The following is a 21,165-nucleotide window of genomic DNA, read 5'->3' on the forward strand; positions in this document are numbered from 1 at the left end:
TGCAAGTCACACTTTTATAACTAATGATGGTTATAAAATAATTGAGATAGTTCGCACGCTCTCAATAAGCCAACTAGTTAGTTTAGATGAGAGTATGTAAACACAGCTTGTTTGTTCAGCAGGAGAAACTTCAGGTTAGTATCAATGAACTTTGCACTGTCATTACTGCTACAGGGCTGACTTAGAAAGAAGTGCACAGCTTGTTGAAAAACGTGATATTCTCTACAAAACGGCGACAATTTCGTCACTGTGTGAGAGGCTAAAGACAGATGTTTGTACCTTGGTTACCCTTCAACTCGCAAGATTTTATTAGAACTTCGCCCCTACAGCAAACATATCCTTGTTAATAGAGCGCTTTTCGATTGAATGTCGTAAATCCAGAGCCAAAGTGATCAGATCGGCCAATCACAAGAAAGAGTGAGAATGGCGCGAGTTTTTGGACCAGAGCGAAGTGCAGCAAAACCAATACTATCTTGGATTACTCTCGACACTCAATTGAAAATTTTTCCAAGTCTTGTGACAAGATAGTGGATTCCATGTAATATTCCTGGCTCATAAGTCTCTTCCCTTTACCTGTTTGCTAAATGATGTATCGAAATACAGGGAAGGAGCTACATTATAATCTCTTCCCAACGTAAAAGGGGTCCAGCCTCGTGAGCATAGCACGAGTAGCAAAATGTGGCCGAAAGTCTGAAGAGGAAGACATTGGTTCATTATTCTTATTCATCTTGTTAAAGGAAATCCAGAAGGCTTTGTCGGCCAAGGAACCAGATCTTTCTTCATGTAAAGAACTTGGAGACGACCTTAAGAAATACCTCGTCCAAGAAGAAAAACCGAAAGTAGATCAAGCACAGAGCGAGGTGGACAAAAAGTGGCGCTCTTTGCAAGCCGATGTGGACGAGCTGGCCAAGAAATTGTTTTCATCTCAGGCCCGTGTAGACAGTTACCAGCTTGAAGTGAACGAGTTGAAGGCGTGGTTCACTGATACTGAAGGAAAGCTGACCAATTTGGAGCCTGTGGGGGTCGAGCCAGAGCAAGTCAAACAACAGTTGGGAACACAGGCGGTAAGTTGCGTGGCTGTGCGGAAGAGGCTATGTCAGTCTGATCCTCCAATACCCCCTCGCACTTACTTAGAGTGATGAAGGAAAAAAAATTAAGCTAAAGAAAACAGCGAAATTAATTGTAAAATATAAGATGTGTCTTGTAAATTGAACACGGAAGTTCTTACAATAGCGCTGGTTTTATTTGTAAAACTGGGAGTTCTCTAACGAGTAAGCGTGTTGAGAGGGTGATTTTCCTTATTCTCATTACCTCTCTGCGGGACAGTGCACTGAAATAGTAAGGAAATTGTACGTACTCATCGTCTCTGGAGTTGAAAGGGTTGGCGATCTTTTATACAAGTTTCTCGTTTTCTGTTTCTAGGCCCTCAACGCAGACGTTGCAGCCCATGAGAAACCCGTTAAATCTGTGTGCGAGAACGGCGAGGCGCTGATACCAGCACTTAAGGATGAGGAACAGCAAGCCATCAAAGACGATCTCGAAAGTATCAAGGCTCGCTACCAGGGTGTAAAGAATGACACGTCAGTTAGGCAGGCAGCTTTAGTAGAGGCTCTGTTGCTGTCTCAGCAGTTCAGAGACATTCACAAAGAAGTGGTCACTTGGCTTGATCGCTGCGAGGGAAACTTCCTTGAGCTGGACGATGAATCGGTTGCGGAACTTCAACAGGAGAGAATCAAGGTAATTTTCTTTTGCTTTACTGAGATATTTCCGTTGTCTTTAAAACCTTTAGACTCTAAGAAGGCACGATCACGAGTTTGGAAAGTTCCTGTGGTGCAGCTTGCACGGGGAAGCGCGATCCTGCGACATTTCATTTCACTGGTATCTATTCATGCTCCTGGAGGGAGAAGAGGCCCCCGAGACAGTTAAGTGCCCTGCGTGGGGGCACAACACCAGCGCGTCAACCACTACCTAAACGCGTCTTACCTGTTTTCAATTTCACTCCTTCATTGAAAGAACGAGTTCTTTGGTTTCTTTTGCAGTCAATCCAAGAGGGTATCACTGCCCTTAAAGTTTTAATCGGCAATTTGGAAGAGACTGGAAGCGACCTTGTTAAGTTGAGCGGCCCAGGTGAGGCATCCACTTCAATTGAACAAAAGGTGGCAGCTTGTGTTGAGCGCTACGAACGACTTCAGCTACAGACAGAGGAGCGAGGAATTAAGATCGGAATGACCCTAGCACAAGAAGAAGAAGTGCAGACCAGATTGGACGAGTTACAGACACTGTTAGAAAAGAGAAAAGAAGACTTTGGAAGTTTGAAACCGATCAGTGTGAGACCAGATGTAATTCGTGAACAGATTGAAGAGCTGAAGGTAATTTGGCATAACTCAATGTTCAAACATGTGACACAAAAGGTTGCGTTTGTTTATTGCGCAGCGGGAATATTAAAGCGGTTTTTGATCGCCTGTCGTAATACACAACCCAAGTGTAATTTTCCTATCTTTCATTGTTCAGGTACTTCAAAGTGAGTTTGATCCAGAGAAGGAAATGGTGGAAGAAATCAGACCGCTAGCGACTGCTGTGGTAAATGCCAACCCAGATTCCAAAACATCATTGCTCCACGCTTGCATCCGATACGCAGACCATGTATGATGACAGGCACAAATCTCTAGAACTGACCCTCGATGCCGGGGACAAATTTTGGACGGGCTTAGATGAGATAAAGCACATCCTCAAGGACGTGCAGGATCATCAGGACTCCGAAGAACCCCCGGCCGCTGAGCTAGAGGTACTGGAGGAGCAGATTCACGATCATCAGGTAGGAATCTCTTACTTCCTACTGGTTTGAACTATCTCACTTTTACAACCAGCATGTCTCTTTTCGTGAGACGTCAAATAACACAGTCACACCAAACCATCAACCATGTCAAGTCAGTGACGTCCCAGTTTGTGTTCTCCGTGGTTTCTCCGACTGTAATCTTTGTACGGTATGGGGAACTCTTTTCTTTGAAGTCTTACCCATGATCTGCATTGCATATTTGGACCTACCGGTAATAAACTTCTTGCGACATCCCCTCTAAATATCTCTGGTTGTTTCGTCTTTTTTATTTAGGAGCTTCGAACAGAGCTGGACGCACACAGTGAAGCAGTGAATGTGTTGTGTGAGATCAGTCCTGTTCTTGTAGCGCACTGTAGTCCAGGCGACAAGATGCTAGTACAAACAGAACTCTCCAAGGTCACCAAACAGTGGGCAGACATCGAGAAGACCTGGAACAAGAGAGAAGCTGACATGACGGAAGTCAAGGAAACAGCTACTCAGTATCACAATACCCATGACCCCTTGCTGGCTAAGTTGACTAACTTAGAAGAAAGGCTGGCCGAGCAGCCGCCGGTGGGAACTGAGTTGGATATCGTCAAAGAACAACTTAAAGAGCAAAAGGTAACTTCTTTGTGCTAAATTAACGAACGCCCTCTAATGATATGTTTCTATCATCATCACAATTTAGCCTAGAGCAATTGAAATTTGCCAATTTCTAGTCAAGTTTATGTAGAAGCTTTTCAGAAATGCAAAATTAATACCGAGGATTTTTTGATTCTGTTGTAAAAGTTAAACTACCGTATTCGTGGCCTCTAAAACTAAAAAGCTTTCTTCTGTTATAGGACTTCCATAAGGAACTTACACCACTCCAAAGCGATGTGACAGCTGTAAACCAAAAGGGTACAATTCTTAGTGAGCAGTGTCGTCCGGAGGACGCAGATTTAATAGCGGCCCAGCTGGAGGATTTGAACACTCGATGGGATGACTTGTGTCTTCATTCCGGTGAGAGGCAGAAGACAATTGAAGGTGCTCTGTTACAGCTAGGACAGTTCCAACTGGCCTTAGAGGAGCTTCTGGTTTGGGTCAAACAGACCAATGCTACTTTGGATGAGCAGCTGGCCAGGGATGTTCAGGGAGACGTTAAGTTTATTGAGGTGGAAAAAGCCAAACACAAGGTGTGAATCTTTACTTTTGAGCAAGTGACGAATATCAATCGTCAAATGCTGCTGTTGTTGTTGTTTGTTTGTTTTTTTAAAGTAGAAAGAGTAATTGTGACACATGCACGAGGCGGCCCCATGTCCTCAGTGATGGGAAGCAAGCTATCTCGCCTCTGAGCCCTCTCGGTTCTGGCTTTTCTCACCTTAACTGCTAATAGTTATTAGGACACTCAGAGAGATATTTACTTCTGCGATTTTCGTCTTCAGATTCTCTACAATGACATCTTGGCCCACGAACCATCTGTGGAATCCGTGACGCGCGCGGCTTCTTCCCTGCTGACGGAAAATGGAGACAGCAAGTTGGATAGTGGTTCCCTGCAGATGAAGATGACGGAACTACAGGACGGCTGGCAGGAGGTGTTAGACAAAGCAGCCCGCTTAGACGCCCACCTCGCAGCTGCCCTAAGCGCGTCTCATGACGTCATGGACCAGATGAAGGAACTGAGAACTTGGCTGAATGAGGGACGTGACTTCCTTGACTCCAGGAGACAAATTGGCGGGCGCCCTGGGAGTGCACGTAACCAACTGACCAAGCATAAGGTTTGTTTTGGGAAATAAATGCCTTAAATTCTTAGTTACGGGTTTGAACGATAGTTTCATTCATTGCGGGGGTTTGAAAACATAATATGAATATGTTTAAAAATCCTTGATAATCTACTTTGTTGGAGTAGAGAAAACATCACTCGCGCAAGAATAAACCAGTTGCTATTGAACTAAAAATTTTAAGATGTTCTGCAATAGATAAACAAACCGGGAACGATTTGCACTCGAACCACGCAGGCAACATTTTTTATTGACGATGTCAATGATCCCTTTACTTCTACAGGACTTCCTAGACGTACTTGAAAAACGTAAGGAAACATACCAACGAATCACTGAAGCCGTCCAAGCCATGATAAAGAACAGCGATCCTACCACAGCAGCCTCCCTTCAAAGGCAGTCGGATGAATTGACAGAAGCCTGGGAACAAGTGAGCACAAAGGCTGACGAGGAAGGCCGTAAGTTGGATGACGCGCTCAAGAATGCAGTGGAATTAGAAAAACAAATCACAGATATGGACTCTTGGCTCAAGCAGGTTCATGACCAAATAGTGTCCTTTGATAATGTCAGCTGCATTTTAGACATTTTGGAAAAGCAACGACAGGAATACAAGGTATGAAAGGGAAATGGAATGGTGACACATTACTTGAGTGATATTTGTAATCCTATAACTCCCAAGATCAGATAGTAAATTCTCCCCTCTAGCTGTTACACATTTCCTTGTAAATTAATTATAAGAATTTTGTATGACTTCTACTTGATTAGTTTTAGTATATTACCTTTTTGCTGGATAATGTATGGATATTATAGAGAGGTTACATGTTTATCACTTGTGGGAGCTAAAGGGTTAAGAGATGATTAAACGCGCTAGCTAAAGTATCATGACATCCTAATGGAGCCGCAGCCTTCAAATGAAACTCTTCCTTTTTTTAAGCTTTTGTTTATTTCTTTGCCAAGAAAAAGTTTTTAAGTAGTTTACTGCAGTTGATAGAAACGGTCTTCGAAAAAAATTTCTTCATTTTCATTTGCTCTTTTTTTTACGAAGGTCGTTCAAGTGTTTTACTAAATTCAAGAATAATGTCTGAACAAAATTCCCAATAAATGTCCTCCTAAATTTTAAAAAGTTACCTCTTTCTGATGGAAAAACTAAGTATTGAGTTTGAGAATTTAGGTCGAGGGTCAAAGAGTTAAATGGTCCTTCTTCCCTTATAGGATCTCAAAGAGGACATTGACGCACACCGTGACCCGTTCAAACAACTCAAGGTACTAGCATTCAAGATCACAGATGTGTGTCTCCAGGAGGACGTGACTTACATCGACGATACGATCCGTAACCTGGACGCTCGCTGGAAAGAGCTGACAGGTCTGTCTTCGGGTAGAAAGAAAGATCTCGATGAAAATTACAAGCTGTCGCACAAGTTCTTCAAAGGTGCTGAAGAACTATTGAACATGCTGGACGAAGCTGAGCGGAGCCTTAAAGATGAGGAACCTATTGGGGTGGACCCCGCTCACCTGAGGTCCCAACTTAAAAAACACAAGGTTTGTGAATGTCTTTTTTTTCACCTTTTTGTCTCCTTTGTGCTAAATGAGCAGCATTACCTTATTTTGGGTCATTTCTCACGTCGTAGAAAGTTTCGTTCAACAGAATAAAACGTCGAATAGTTATTTGTTAACCTTGTACACCCTGACATCAGTATGCATATTCTCCATACTGTTCTCTAATCATTTCCTGTGGACCTTACAAGGAGAATGTGTATAACAATCAATACTTTCTTTAGTTCGCGATCATCTCCTTTATTCACATGAGCTTAAGGTGTGATTCAGGGGTGAGAAGTGTCGGCAGAAGTTGGACGCTTATCACTTCTAGGGATTTAAGGGTGAAGGTGGTAAAAAAAAGCTGAAAGGGAACAAGAATATAAATCGATAAAGCGACAACTTGCACGGGTCGCAGATGATAGAGAATGAAGTAGCTTTTTGACAATGTTGTTACTTATCTCTCAGGAGTTCCAATCCATGCTCGGTGCCAACCAAACATCAATGGATGGAATCATTAAGACGGGTAAAGTGTTGATGGAGAAGAGTCCTGGAGATGACGCCATTATTATCGAAGGAAAGATAGCTGACCTCAAGGCACGATGGGACGCCATCTGCGCGCTATCAGTAGAAAGGTTAGTTGCATGTAACACTTAGTATCATGGAGGTCTAACGCTTAATAGTAAAACAATTAGCTCTACGGTTTCTTTTTATATGATGACTTGTGTTTGCTTCACTCCTTTTTCAGACAACAAAAACTAGAGGAGGCTCTCCTCTTCACTGGTTTGTTCCAGGATGCCCTGCAGTCGCTGCTTGACTGGCTCAGTGCAGTAGAGCCCAGTCTTTCCACTGAAACTGCCGTCATGGGTGACCCTGAAACTGTACAGATCTTAATTGACAATCACAAGGTTAGGGATGCAACATGGATTTCGAGCATACTTGAACCGAATCAGAATCTTTTAAGAAAATTTCCTAAGCATAGGACATTCACTCGCGGATTTTAGCATGACAGATTTGTACACAAAGAACGCATGCTACTGACCGAGACAAAAACGCTGCACCGGTATTGCAGAGGTCATGGGTTCAAATCCCGTACGAGCCTGAAAATTTTTTTCAGGTCTTATCTCAACTACCAGTTCAGTAGTTTTCTTAGCTGCGAGGATCTCTTATATTCACATTCTAACAGTGTACTTGTTCCAATCTTGCAGACCTTCCAACGCGAGCTCGGACGCCGCCAAGCAAATTACGACTCGGTAATGAATACAGGTAGAACAATGATCAATGAGAACAAAGTGGAGGACCTGCACAAACTGGAAGAGAGGCTCGATGACTTGCGCATGCGTTGGGAAGCCATCAGCGCCTTATCTAACACTAAACAAGATAGGTAACGCTTTTTAAGTTGACTAAAACGGAAGCATGTTTTGACATTTTACCTTTCTGGCAAAATTGCCTACTGTTCACACTACCCACTCACAGATAACTAAATTTCTTCATTTAACTCATCTGGTAGACTCGACAATGCACTCGTTTTGGCGAAGGAGTTCGACACTGCCGTCAAGACAGAGTTGCGCATACTGAAAGACTTCGAAGATACGCTTAGGGGACTGGGTCCAATTGCCGACGACTCAGAAACTATTGCTGATCAACTGAATGAACACAAGGTACGTGTGAAGTAATAGGACACCGCTGGCTAACTTTCAATTTATGAGAAGTGGCTCTTCTTTTTACGAGTCATGACGATCTCCGAATTTCAAAGGTTTTCTAACATTTGCCTTGGCTCCTTGTGCGATCGCGAAGTTTGCCTTTAATTGTACAAAAATTTAGTGTAGGTCCGTTAAGTTTGCCACATTAACAATTCATTGGATTCGTGTCCATGGTAGGTTTTCCACGAAGATCTAATGGCAGAGGAAGTGAACGTTCAATCAGCCATTAAGAAGGGCCAAGTGATTGCACGATTCTGTCATCCAAGCGCACTGCCAATCATCCAGCTATGGATTGCAAGATTAAAGAAACGATGGGATGAGGTGACTTAGTGAATCTGTACATTTGAATACGAGCTGTAAAACAAAGCTATTCGCTCTGAAACGTTCGTCGGTAATATTGTCTGTGAGTGTGGACACATTAGAGCTTCCTCCTTTAAAACTTTTTCCTTGTCTAGAGTGGCAAAGAATTAAGGTGGAGCAGAATTTTCCTGAAATCTTCGTGACAAGTGTCCTTTTCAAGTTAAGTCATCTACACCAGAAAATTTTTTCCTTGAAAAGTTATTCCTTCACAATCCTCCTTTTCCAAAAACTGGCGAGTGAGGTTCTCAACAAGGTGACTTGTCAAGGGAAATTTCGTCATATTGTTTAACCTTCACTGCTAAGGGAAATTTTTTCTAAAGAATATTTGTTAAAGAAAACCTTGACTGTAATTGGATGAATAACAAACAGTTGGCTGGCTCTTTTCCAGGTTCGCAAATGGTCAGTTCAAAGATTGATTCGCCTGGAGGAAGAACAATCTAAGCTGACAGAGGAGCAAAGCATGATGGAGGAACTGCTGCAGTGGATTGGAGAGAAAGAAGAAATCCTGATCGAAAAGGAAAATGAGCCTATCCCTGACGATGATTACGAGCAAGTCATGACGCTGTTGGAAGACCACAAAGGTTTTCAAGAAGAAATGGCCAAGAAACAGCCAACATACGACAGACTCACCAAGTCGGTAAAACGACGTGGTTCTGTAGCGCCTACCGCTGTTTCTGCTGCCCCAGTCCAAGCTCAGACCACTCCGGACAAGCAAGGTCGGCGTGGAAGCAGAATACCTAAACTCACCTCCAGTCCTTCTCCGTCCTTCACTCGCGAACGGTCACGCGAGAAGTTGACACTGGTCACCAGCCCGGGTTCTTCGTTCACTCGGTCTGGTTCCACCACACTTGATAAGAATCATCCAGCTTTGCTGCACTTGTCCAAACGATGGCAGCATTTGTGGCTTTTTTCGATGGAGAGGCTGCGACGTCTTCAAGAGAAGTTGGAACGAATTGCCATCGTAAGTAAAGTTACTGTGATTCAGTCGCGCATCACTCAGGAAAATAAAAAGGCGTGATTCACGCTGTTTTGATTTAGTTTGTTTCCTCGCGAAAAAAAGCTTATTTAGCGATGCCTTTCCTCAAAGTTCACAATGAATCGCTGCTTTTTTCCCGCTTTTTTTTTCTTTTTATCTAGCTGTTGTGACATTTTATCAATCTTTCTGAATAAGTGGGTGGACAATTTTCAATAGTAAATTGATTATTTTTTCTTTTTTTATAACAAATATTCAATTTATTTCCTTTTGCAGAGACGAGCCTCGGCGAAGTTTGACTTCAACGAGTGGAAGAGTAGGGTAAGTTTATCAAACAGATTATGAACAATTTACTGTAAAGATAGATCTTCTTTTTCAAGATATGCACACGTATTATTCCAGTTACTTCTTGTCGTTTTATTGATCTGATGAATTTTTTTTTGTTCACAGTTTAACAAATGGCTGCGTGACAGCAAGTCACGCGTTCTTGACATCTTCCGCCGCATGGATCAAGACCGAGATGGCAAGCTAACCAGAGAGCAGTTTATCTCAGGAGTGCTCAGCACAAGTAAGCGTGACATATTGTTCCACCTTAACTTGTTGAGATACTTATTAAGCTAAGCGTGACATACTGTCTAATATAAACATGACATGTTTGGAGTAACACCCTTTCTGTCTTTGTTTTCCAGGTTTCCCAACAGAGAGATGGGAGATGGAAATAGTCGCCAGTAAATTTGAACGTGATGGACTGATCGACTACAAAGAATTCGTAAACTCGCTTAAGGATAAAAAACCAGTAAGCACCATTTCCTACCAGTTCAACTCATGACATTTAAAAGGGGAGTTGTGTCACATCTTGTTAGGAGGCGCAGGCTTTGTGGTCAGCGGGCGTGCTTTCTAGATAGAAAGTTCTGGCCCCAAGCCTTCGGCTGGTTTATTGTGTTGTGTTCCGGAAGAAGACACAACCTCTAGACTTTCTTCCTCCACAGGGGAATATAGAAGGGTACCAGAAAACTATCAGTGAAAACTAGCGGATTTTAGGTGATTCCCTTAAATTAAACTAGCCCTCCGCTTCGTGCCACTGAAACTAGGAAACGTTGTTGCAGTAAGGGGCCAGTATTCACCAGGAGTGTGTAATTATAATTATTGGTCTGACACTTATTCCTTTCATCAGACTAAGAAGCCAGAGAAGCCTAAGACTGAAGAACAACAGATTCAGTCTGAAATTGAACGCCTATGTCGCAAGTGCGGCGTGACATTTGTCAAAGTGGCTGAGAACAAGTACAGGGTAAGAGCCCCCTTAAATAATTAATATTTAGCTTTCCAAGCTCACAATTCCTTCACCGCTTTGCCGATTTATTTCCTCGGTTATTTCGTCACATCGCACCAAACTACTCTCTCAACATTGGACAGTTTGCTTGATACTATTATGCGCAATCTGATTGGTTGTTTGCTCGTTTCGCATCAGAAAGTACAACAGCGAAGTGGTGTACGATGTAATTTTGTAGATTTTCATGATATTACGAAGTAAATATGTAAAATTCTTTAATTATAACTTTGTAAAACGATGCAACATAGCAACTTGTTAAGGAGAATTTTCCTCAGGATTGTGTTTATACTTATCCTGTGACCGCGGTGTGAGTAGTTTTCTGTATGCTTGCTCACGGATCTTGCCGCACACCGAAAACTGATCACCAATCACCACTGCTTACTTTATATTTAACCGTCTGTTTTGCCATCTCTTACAGTTCGGTGACTCCCAGAAGATGCGTTTGGTTCGTATCCTTCGCAGCACTGTCATGGTACGAGTCGGAGGAGGCTGGGAAACACTGGAAGAATTCCTTCTAAAGAACGAACCCAGCAAAGGTAAATGAAAGTACTTAGAGGCAAAGAAACTATAACCTACCACAACTAAACAAGTTGTTGCCGACCGCAGACTTTTTAACCCCTTTACACCCTAACATCAGTTTCCGTATTCTTCATACTCTTCTCTACAATTTCTATGGTACTGGCAGGACAATCTGTTTTTGAACAAGTAAGGAGATGTTGCATGTTGATCTCATTGTGTCATATTTTTCCTTTAGCTACTGGACGAACAAATGTAGAACTTAGAGAACAGTTGTCAAGACCTGAAGGCGTCACACAGACCATGGGAGCCTTCACAAGCAAACGACACTCGGAACAGAAATCGACAGTGGTCACGGAAAAACCGCCCACTGGTCTCGGTCGAAAACCTAGGCTCGACGTTCCGAGTAGTGGTTACGGCCACCGTCGAGAGAAATCCGGTGAACTTCGGCCTCGTCGTGAAAAGTCGGGAGAACTTCGGCTACCAAGTGGTCCCACCAAACAGAGAAGCGGAACAAATTTAAAGGGGACGGCTGAAAAGTCCCCCTCGACGAAGAGACCTAGTGGCGTATCAAGGGTTAGGAAATCTGACAGTCAGACGTCACTTGGTAGTACGGGATCGCTCGAGGACTCTTCGGAGGGCACTTCACCTCGGGTATCTTCGGGAATTCCCTCAAGCCCAAGCAGCACCTCGTCTCGCGGGTCTCCGGATCGTCCAGGTTCGGCCGCGTCTAAATCAGCTACTAAGTCGACTGGAATGGCAAGAACCGGAAGTCGGGAAAATGTGCGAGGTAGCAGGGAGAGTCTTCACAAAGCCAAAGAAGGAACGACGAAAAGTTCTGGGATGACTAAAAGTACAACGAGAAGCCCTGGAACAACAAAGTTAAAGAACGGAGAAGAAAAGAAAGGTCCGAAAAAGTAAAGGAAAAAACTGTTTTTCAAATCATTTTTGTTTTTGGATTGAAACGAAGCGAATTTGAATAGGCAGAGCGAATTAATAGGTAGTCTTAAATTAATTTTTTTTGTCTTCATCAAGCAAGGAAAGTATTTAATTTAATGCTCTTAAAGAGAGTCAAAGTTAATTATGTGGTATGATATTGTTTCATTTAACTTCGTTTATATGAAAAGCTAACAACGACCACAAACACGCAGTCGTTCTATTTCGTAAACTTAATTTTTCGTAATTTTACTAAGATAAGAAAAACCGTCATTTTTGTACTGGGCGCTTTTTATAATACACTTCCATTTTCTCGAAGGCAATTAAAGCTTTTCACTGAGTGCATTACAACGCTCTGGTCGTTTCGCCCGTAATATAGCTCTTTAAGAATGTGAGAGCAAACTAAGTTAAACCTTTTTGGGACAATAATATTTCTTGAAAAAGTGAAGAGTTTGTATGTGAATCTTCAAGAAACTATTTAAGTAGAGATTAATATTGTCAATTTGCACGTTTGCCATGACCCATTTCAATGTGAAACCATTTGTTACAGAGAGTACAGCTTCCAGACTCTCTCGATACAGTGGATTCTATGTTTTTGTGAATGTTAAGTAAAGCTTTAAACATTTTGTAGGAATTGAATAAACAAAGGTAATTTTCTATGACGTGCGAATTTGTTTGTTGTTTAGATCAGTCCTGAAATCAATGAATTGAGTACCATGAATTGACGCTAGCAACTTTGTGATGCACTTGTCAAGAAGACCTTGTTCACTGTAAAAGCTGTCAACATGAGAAAGAATGAACTTAACCACTGTGGTCCATTTTATCGAAGAGGCCCTTCCCTCGCAGATCAGTAGCTTGGGCAAGCGACCGAGAGAGAGAGACAGAGGCAGGATTCAAAATAGTTCAACTTTTAGCTTAAAATCCTAGTGTGACAATTATAAGCTTGAGAGGATTTTTAAGGATTCAGGTTGGATCTGTTTCCTTGGCTACCCGATGAAAATCAAGAGAGTACTTTTCTTCTATTTGTTAACCCTTTAACCCCTAAGAATGACTAGTATCTAATTTATCCCTGCAATATCATCAACTGAAAAACCTCTTGATTGTTAAACAAATTCTCCTCGTCAGCACCTTAGGAAATATGTAGAGAACAGCATGAAGAATATACAAAGTGGTGTTGAAGGTTAGAAGTCGGCGAACCAGTAGTGAATAAGGCTATTTGGGATAGCGAAGCGCGCACAAATACCAGTCATTGTGGCTTACGTTAATTATTTTAAGGCTTCAACTCTTTAAGTTACATCCCCCTGAGTTGTTAAGTTGGCTGAATTTAACAACAATCCAAAGATAAACCAAGATTTCTGTTGTCATCATCACCATCATTGCGATTTGATCTCACCGCACCAGTGGGCGTATAAGGTCATCATCACCAGATTTTGTGTCACCACCCTCGCCGCACCCTTCTTCTTTCACCTGACTTGATTTCTTCCCCTGTAGGCTGACCTTCTCCAAGCGGTCATCAGCCCCCCTCTGCTGTCTTCATGCACTCTCCTTTGTGTTTCATTAACCAGATCCATCTTCTAAATACCTCGCGGCAAACATTTTCACTACTTTAACGTCAACCACTCCCGCTGTTACAGAAACTAAAAGCGTTAAAATCAATAGCATATATTCTATACACGGATTATATTAACAGGAAAGTTAATCACTGGAGCATAAAAGCCCCTAACCTCTAACTCACTCGTGGTTCAGCTGATAATAATGCCTAATTAATATTTGGGAGGCACTGACTGAAGTCTCAGCAGATACCGTGACTGTCAACAGAGAAACAAGCGAAAAAGAAGAAACAAAACAGTTTTCATTTAACTACCGACAACAATTGATTTTAAATCGGCTTACCTGTGAGGATCTCACCTTCCATCCCCCCTCCCTCCCTCCCCCCCCCCCCCCACGCCTCGTTAGCAGTTAATTGGCAATCAATTTACTACGGTCCCGCCTTTAATTAAACTCTGTTAGCGACGGATAATTCCCAAACTTTCTCCCTAAAAACCATGTAATCCTTAAAATCCTCCATCCACCCCCCCCCCCCCCCCCGGCCATAAATAATAATGACTAGTCCCTTAGAAGTGTCAAACTAGTCTCGTACCCAGACCCTTTCATGTCGGAAGGATGGAGAAACAAAGATTTTGGTCAAGAGAAGACATTGGAATTACTAACTTTTTAGTGGATACTGCAAAGATAAGAACTTCCGAATTATTTAGTAATACTGGCAAAAATGGTGGCCCTTTTGAAGTCTAATTATTATACGAAGTGTTCGTTTTTTTACCAATTGTCTTGGAAAGGATAAAACTGATTACATGGTAAGTGGATAGTTCTTAATTAGCCACCATTTTTGGAATAGTTTGTTATGTTACGGATTGTTATACAGACCCTGTCATTTGACTTCAAGTATTTGAGTTACCAGTCATAATTTGGTGTAATTTATCTCAGATAGTCTGGTTGCATCGAATTAAAGACAGAAAAAATTGGAAACTGATAGAATCCTGGCTGTTACTTAAATTATTAAATTCGGAAGCTCTGATCGCTCATTTTTGGGGGTTTGTTTAACAGTTAGTATCACAGTTATATCCTAGTTGATATCGCACAAAGGTGATATAAAGTGGCACTCCAAAAAAAAACTTCGGCCGTACAAAGACCAAATGGAATTCAAAATTGAAATCTTTTGATGAGTTTTCGTATCTTATTTACGTCAAAAATCAAGTTGCTGAACACCATCGATTTACACTATCATCAAAGACTGAATTTTAGAAAACTGGTTTGCTATCTAAGTGAAGACGTCTTACAACAGAGGGAACCAAACTTGACAAGTTACAAACGACTTACAAAAAAAACAAAAAAAACAACAAAAAAAACCAGGCGCGGTTACCAAGGGACCAAATAGAATGAACTAACCTTACCGACTGATCAAAACTGACGAATCAACGGACGAAAATCCCAATTTGAGTCTGACAGCCACTTCAATGCAAAACTGACCAATCACTTTTACAAACCAAATTTGCAACGTTCGAGTTACAAAAAATTGTTCAGTCGACTCTGATGACTTCTGCTCAGGCCAGTCTCTAGTTTCGACAACAAACTTTTTCAGGACTACTCTCACCTGGATGATTGTAGTTGATGATTGACAACTGAATGATACCAATAAGAAGCTAAGTTTTTCGTTTGTCTCACGGTGTAGTCACGTGTGATGTAGATCAAGACGTTTCGACTGAATACTGCTAGTCTTCTTCAGGCGATGAGGTCGACTGGTCATGCGTGATCTTATAAAGCATGATGCTTTGCTGTGATTGGTTGTTTTTCAACAGCTCTGATTTTTGCATTTCGATCCTTGCTGTTCACTCAGTGATTTGCTCCCTCGGCGGTCCTCTGTCGCATGGCTCTCCTGTTGTTGTGTTTCTTGATCGTGGGCATCCACGCTTCTGGAATCTCTATCCCACTATCCCTGTTGATGTTGTTAGGGTGAAGTCTTATATGAATAGCCTCTTTGACCCTGCGGGTGTAGTAATAAGGGTCACGATCAATAAACTTTACTTCGTTCCAGAGTGGCTTGTGTCCGGTGTTGTGGGCATGTTCTGAAACGGCGGAGGTCTCGGTACGGGCGAGTCGAATGTCTCGATCGTGTTTCTTAATTCTGTCTGGCACAGGTCTTTCAGTCTCTCCGATGTACACCTTGACGCATTCACAGGGAATCCTGTAAACTACACCATCTTGTTTAGCCGGGTCGACAGCGTCTTTTGGTCGTACTAACTGAGATCTTAGCGTAGTCTCCGACTTGAAAACAGCGCGTACGCCTTGTTGTTGTAGGCAATGGCGAAGCTGTTCGGATAGACCTTTAACATAAAGTAAAACCGCAGTGGCTTTGAACTCGTTGGCGGGTTCGGCACTGTTGTTTGGTTTTCTGGTCTTGGTGAGTTTCTGCAAGAAAGAAAAAGGATAACCATTAGAAACCAGAACAGATGACAGATGTTTTTTCTCCTCGGAGATAACGGAGGGTTTGGTTACGAGGCGTTTGGCGCGCTCGTAAAGGCACTTAGCAATACCGCGTTTTACTGATTGAGGGTGGTGTGAATCATACGCTAAGTATTGATCGGTGTGCGTGGGCTTGCTGTATACGCTGATGGTGAGGCGGCCGTCAGGTTCTCTTAAAACTGCGATGTCTAGGAAGGCGAGTTTGTTGTCTTTCTCTGTCTCCATGGTGAAGCGGGAGAAAAGAGAAAACGCCGGTTAAAACGCCGGTTAAAACATTGATTAAATCAAAAATTCGTTCTCGGTATGAGCTGTATCAAAGTGGAAATCTAGAAACTTAATTTAAAAAAATATATTTACATAAACGAAGCATGAATCTGGCAAAGTGCCACCTTATATCCGTTATTTTGTTACTTTGTGCCATTAACTGTTTCCGTTTGGACGTAATTTATGTCTTAAAACTCTAATGCCTGGTCACAAGCTCTTTGGACAAACAGATTAAGTGGAAATATACTACTATATAAGCCAGTTTAAAATGATTCTTTTTCACAACAAAGAAATATAGATTTTCATAATTCAAAGACGGGTTTATTTCTCGAATTTCTCGAGCGTAATTGCTTTTGATTTCTCAGTTTATGTTGTCGCGAACACAGCTTTTGGGAGTCACGATATAAAAATCGCATCGGGCCCTAGTTTCATGTTCTAATAGCAAATAAATAGCAAATAAAAACAATTTCTCTTCAGAAATAAAGTTATAAATAGCAAGGGTTCTTTGAAACAAGTAGTGAGAGAGAGGGTTTCAGTTCTGGTCAATATTGACTTTTCATAGCCTATTTTCAAATCTGAGGGAACGCACAGAGGGAATAAAAAAAACATACATATATGATAATGCAAGAAAGAGGATACAAATACAAATAAAGAAAAAGGAGACAACATAGGAACCCGTGTTGCTTGAACTTTTGCAGATATCTTTTGAGCCACACCTACACACCACGCAATGAAACTCGTACCAACTGGCTCGAACGTGCACGCAGGAAAGGCCATGGCATGACCATATTCGAAGTCAAAAAACAGGAAAATAAATTAAAAGAAGGCTTAAGAACTTTCTAGAAGTTTTACCTTGAAAAAAAAGGTAGAACATTTTTACTTCTCAAGAAAGGTCACAAAGTCACGCTACAAATAATATTTTTGCGTGGAATTTCTTGATGGTGGATGGTGGAAACAACATTTTCCAGTCTTATTTTCTGGAAACATAGCGCATTTAATGAATTTCGTGGGGCTACTGATATTTCTTTTCAAATGAGGAGGCAGAGTTTCCCGCCATCCACGGTCTGGGAGGAAGCCGAAGTTGTTACACACGGGAACTTGTACGTTAACAAGCACGCGATATGTGACTTTAAAATCTCCTCTCCTGTTACAGTTTCCTTATTGTAAACGATAATGGCAAGAAAAATCAAATCATGGACTAATGAATTTCTGGTGCCGTGCAAAAGCCATATTTGCTGATTTTAGCAAATCTCCAAAGTAATAAACGACAGAAGAAAGAAAAGCTACCATTTTATAACCAACATTTCGCCCACATGCATCTCTTGAAATTTTCCATTCCCACAAAAAAACCTCGAAAATTTTTTACATTTGTTCGCTTTCTTTATCAATCATCTTGTATAAAGAGCTATAAAATGTACGTTTATTTGGTCAAGTTGTAACTCTCTGGTAAGGGGAGATAATTGACCTCAAAGTTGTCAAATATTTGGATGAATCGAAAAGTCTAAAAACAGTCATTTATTTGCCTCTGTTGATTGACAAGCCGTCAATCAAATGAACTGTTACCTGCGTCGGGCATTAACTAAGGATGTAATAACATGTATGCAAACCCTCAGAGTAATCGGTTCAATACCATCGCAGTGAGAGCTTCATACATTTTATCTATTTTGAAGCGATTTCTATGGCGAGAAACAAGAAAAACCGGGGGGTGGTCTATCTCCCCCGGAAAAAAACCAAAACAGAAACTAGTTTGTCGTTTTGAGTTTTAGGGTAGACCCTTAAAACTGGCAAAGTTTCATTGAAATCGGTGAGATCGCAAGTAGCACGACTGTGAAGAAACGGAACACGAATCTCAGAACTGAACCTTGCAAACCTTAAGAATTGAACTTTGCAAACCTTGAGAATTGAACCTTGCAAACCTTAAGAACTCAACGCTGCGAACATTTATGTTATTTTTTAATTAGAACCTAGCTTGAAACCGAATACTACCTATCTTATCAAAGGGCATGTTAATTGACACACGCATAGCTTTCATATGCCAGAATTGAGTTTAAGCCTTCGAGAGTATTTGTTTTCCACGAGAACGGATAGTTTCTTTTTGACAAGTTAGACCCTTGGAATCTTATAAATCTAATTATCGGAGGATATAGCCAATAAAAACTTTATCAACTACCTGGTACTCTCGTGGACACCCTCTTGTACCTAGCCTACTGTTTAAAATTTACTGATTTCGCTATACTTTAAAGCCTTACGAACGTCAACATTGTTTTGTGCTTATTATATCAGAAATATAATTTTTGCGTTAAAAAACAAAACATCCTTGAGTACGTAACCAATGCATCCTTCTTAGAAAATTTAAAAGAGAAAGCACAAAAAATTGAACTAGATCTCCTCTAATTTGGGAGAGCCCTTTTTTTGATTTCAGTGAAATACCGTCAGAGTATTTTCTCCACATGTTTCTATACAATTTATGCATCTAAAAGTCTTTTAGCTCTGTTTCCTTTGAGTGATTCTCATTATTTACTCTATCGGGGTCTCTTTTTCTGTAAAAAAGTAAAAAAAAAAACAATTTGTTTCAAACTCAACTAAAATTGTTAATATAAAGCAAATACAATTATACCAAGCTCAACATATAAAAATATGAATGGCTAACATTTGTATGTGATTGGCAGAGAGGCCTTTCGAAATTCTATATTTATACCAGAGAGCGTCTAAAGTAACTCTCCGAAAAGACCAAAAAAAAAAAAAAAAGAAAAAAAAATATATATATATGTGTGGATATATATTGAACTAGCCTTGATGTTCAAGGTAACACAGGATCCCCGCCGACGGTCAGCGACCGCTAAACCATAGCCACCTTCACACCCAATTTAAATTAATTTGTGAAATATCTTTTCGAACTGAGTCTCACCTGGGCGCGCCAAACTCAAACCTCACGCCATCTCCAATCAGCGTGAATGAAGCCCATTGAGACACTTGGGTAAAACCATTTTTTCTCATCCACTTCATAGCCTGGTGAAGGGATTCACTGGCACTTTCTCCTTCAACAAGGTGTTCGTAAAACCGACTCATCACCTTCTCTGTTGCAGAGTCTGGAATGGCCCACAGCGCAACCAACACCGAGCGAGCACCGGATCCTAAGAACGCACGGGCAATTCCTATAATTCCCTCAGCTCTTATCTGACCACTTCCACTGTGACAGCAACCAAGTACCACCAGTCTAGCTCTGACTATCACTCGTGAGACATCAGCCATCGTCAACATGCAAGCTTCCTGTGGTGGGATAGCGTTTCGATTATCGGAAGTAGGAATGGAGGAGAGGGCAATTTCTCCCCTTTCGGCGTCACCATGGGCAGCAAACTGAATCAGGCTCACTGAACTTATCCGCTCAAGTACCGCCTGCTTCATTGCTTTCTCGTCTACCAGGGGCGGAACACCCACCAGTCGTCCGACCATCTCCGCTTCCTTTCTTGCACCTGGAAATGGCGACAGCGGCCCATCAACCTTGGGATTGCCTATTATCAAGGCACCAGTGTTGCTGTGATTGTCCTCTGGACTATCTTGAATGATCTTGAGCGTCGTCAAAGAAGGAATGACACGGATCCTATGAGTCTCCGAGAGGTATTCGGCTCCCTCCTTTTCACTCAGTGCGGCAAAGGGAACTTTGTACAAACGGCGGTCAGGAACGATGATGACTTCAGCCTCCTCAAGCAAATCTTTAACGGGAGCAATAAACATTTTTTAACACAAGTATAGACTTGAAATGACTTTCTCGTCCTCGTCCTCCTCCACGAGTCGCAATCTTGCTGAGCTCTTCTGTTCGGGGGACACAGGATGCAATTTAATCATATTTAAAGAGCGATCTTCACAATCTTCAGTGGACAAAATACCAAGACTCCGGAAATTATCATCCAAAAATTTACTCAAGTAAGGTAAATCTTTGGGCAACCCAGCCTGAACTAGATTATCTTCTGGTGAAATTCTTCTATGGTGAAGGACTCCACTTGTTTTCAAGATCCACAAATGCAGATGATTGCGAAAATAAGAAATATACAGGCAAGTACAGTTATTTTTCCCTCTAAAAATGTTCTCAATGCCAAACCAAGATTGTGGATTAGCAGAGATGTGCGTTACAACCGAGTACTTCTCTGCCATCAAGTCTGATAGGCCTCTAGCTCGACTCAACTCCTCAACGTATAGAGCATCACGAGCATTTCCGGTGTCACAAAGCAAGCGACATAGTAGCTTGTGGGGAAATATTCCTGAGTTCTCCAGATATGATGTTTTGAACTGATCATTGGCGCCCAAGAAACATCTCAGCTCCTCATACTTTTGAATGCACAGATGAAGACACGAAAGGGAGTCTTGGATTTTATTTTGACACAAATACAAAATGGCGTAACCTTGAAGGATTTTGAACTCTTCTCTTCTATCTCCAACATCTCTGGATATGTATAATGCTTTCTCCAAGCATACTTCCGAAGCTTCATAATCTCCAACAATCGTAGACACACTTCCAAGGTTTGAAAGATCTGCCGCTTCCCCTGGCCCATTACCAATTTCAGTTCTGATGACAAGTGCTTTCTGGAGATACTCTTTAGCCTTGTCGTATTGCCCGAGCGACGTAAACACGTTACCTAGCATTCCATAACATGATGCTTCCTCTTTTCTCTTGCCAATTTCAGTTTCGATGACAAGTGCTTTCTGGAGATACTCTTTAGCCTTGTCGTATTGCCCGAGCGACGTAAACACGGTACCTAGGATTCCATAACATGATGATTCCTCTTGTCTGACGCCAATTTCAGTTCCGATAGCAAGCGCTTTTTGAAGATACTCTTTAGCCTTGTCGTATTGCCCGAGCGACTCATGCAAATAAGCTAGGTTTCGATAACAGGATGCTTCCCCTTTTCTGTCACCAATTTCAGTTGTGATAGCAAGCGCTTTCTGGAAATACTCTTTAG

The 21,165-nt window shown here is 41.6% G+C and overlaps 3 protein-coding genes across 3 annotated transcripts; 1 reads left to right on the plus strand and 2 right to left on the minus strand.

Annotated features, from left to right (window-relative positions):
- The first annotated feature begins 112 nt into the window (after positions 1–112).
- On the plus strand, positions 113–12,585 carry LOC149042393 (microtubule-actin cross-linking factor 1, isoforms 6/7-like). Its single transcript, XM_089212876.1, has 22 exons — positions 113–134; positions 738–1,064; positions 1,423–1,737; positions 2,040–2,369; positions 2,512–2,815; positions 3,110–3,436; positions 3,658–3,990; positions 4,240–4,572; positions 4,859–5,185; positions 5,785–6,111; positions 6,574–6,740; positions 6,854–7,013; positions 7,314–7,489; positions 7,616–7,766; positions 7,986–8,129; positions 8,557–9,129; positions 9,418–9,462; positions 9,592–9,709; positions 9,831–9,937; positions 10,316–10,429; positions 10,890–11,007; positions 11,226–12,585. Exons 5-22 carry the CDS (start codon positions 2,585–2,587, stop codon positions 11,906–11,908), a joined length of 4,434 nt encoding a protein of 1,477 aa, XP_089069002.1. The 5' UTR covers positions 113–134; positions 738–1,064; positions 1,423–1,737; positions 2,040–2,369; positions 2,512–2,584; the 3' UTR covers positions 11,909–12,585.
- A 2,713-nt stretch (positions 12,586–15,298) lies between these two features.
- LOC149042394 (uncharacterized) lies at positions 15,299–16,566 on the minus strand. The gene has a single exon (XM_089212981.1). The coding sequence runs from the start codon at positions 16,166–16,168 to the stop codon at positions 15,314–15,316; it is 855 nt and encodes a 284-aa protein (XP_089069107.1). The 5' UTR covers positions 16,169–16,566; the 3' UTR covers positions 15,299–15,313.
- Positions 16,567–18,680: 2,114 nt separating this feature from the next.
- Positions 18,681–20,339, minus strand: LOC149042395 (tetratricopeptide repeat protein 28-like). Its single transcript, XM_089213039.1, has 2 exons — positions 19,116–20,339; positions 18,681–18,747 (listed from the first exon to the last, which is right to left on the minus strand). Exons 1-2 carry the CDS (start codon positions 19,940–19,942, stop codon positions 18,681–18,683), a joined length of 894 nt encoding a protein of 297 aa, XP_089069165.1. The 5' UTR covers positions 19,943–20,339.
- Positions 20,340–21,165: the final 826 nt, after the last annotated feature.

The sequence above is a fragment of the Pocillopora damicornis genome, chromosome 7 (assembly GCF_964200805.1).
Source record: "Pocillopora damicornis chromosome 7, jaPocDami1.2, whole genome shotgun sequence".
Lineage (NCBI taxonomy): Eukaryota > Metazoa > Cnidaria > Anthozoa > Scleractinia > Pocilloporidae > Pocillopora > Pocillopora damicornis.

What these genes read in the sequence shown, in the direction of transcription:
- LOC149042393 (XM_089212876.1), top strand. Translation starts at nt 2,585, where the DNA reads ATGCCAACCCAGATTCCAAAACATCATTGCTCCACGCTTGCATCCGAT. An exon ending in TGCGCGCTATCAGTAGAAAG is followed by an intron (nt 6,741 to 6,853) that starts GTTAGTTGCATG and finishes CTCCTTTTTCAG; the next exon opens with ACAACAAAAACTAGAGGAGG. An exon ending in TCTAACACTAAACAAGATAG is followed by an intron (nt 7,490 to 7,615) that starts GTAACGCTTTTT and finishes CTCATCTGGTAG; the next exon opens with ACTCGACAATGCACTCGTTT.
- LOC149042394 (XM_089212981.1), bottom strand. Translation starts at nt 16,168, where the DNA reads ATGGAGACAGAGAAAGACAACAAACTCGCCTTCCTAGACATCGCAGTT.
- LOC149042395 (XM_089213039.1), bottom strand. Translation starts at nt 19,942, where the DNA reads ATGTTTATTGCTCCCGTTAAAGATTTGCTTGAGGAGGCTGAAGTCATC. An exon ending in TTTGAGTTTGGCGCGCCCAG is followed by an intron (nt 18,748 to 19,115) that starts GTGAGACTCAGT and finishes ACTTTTTTACAG; the next exon opens with AAAAAGAGACCCCGATAGAG.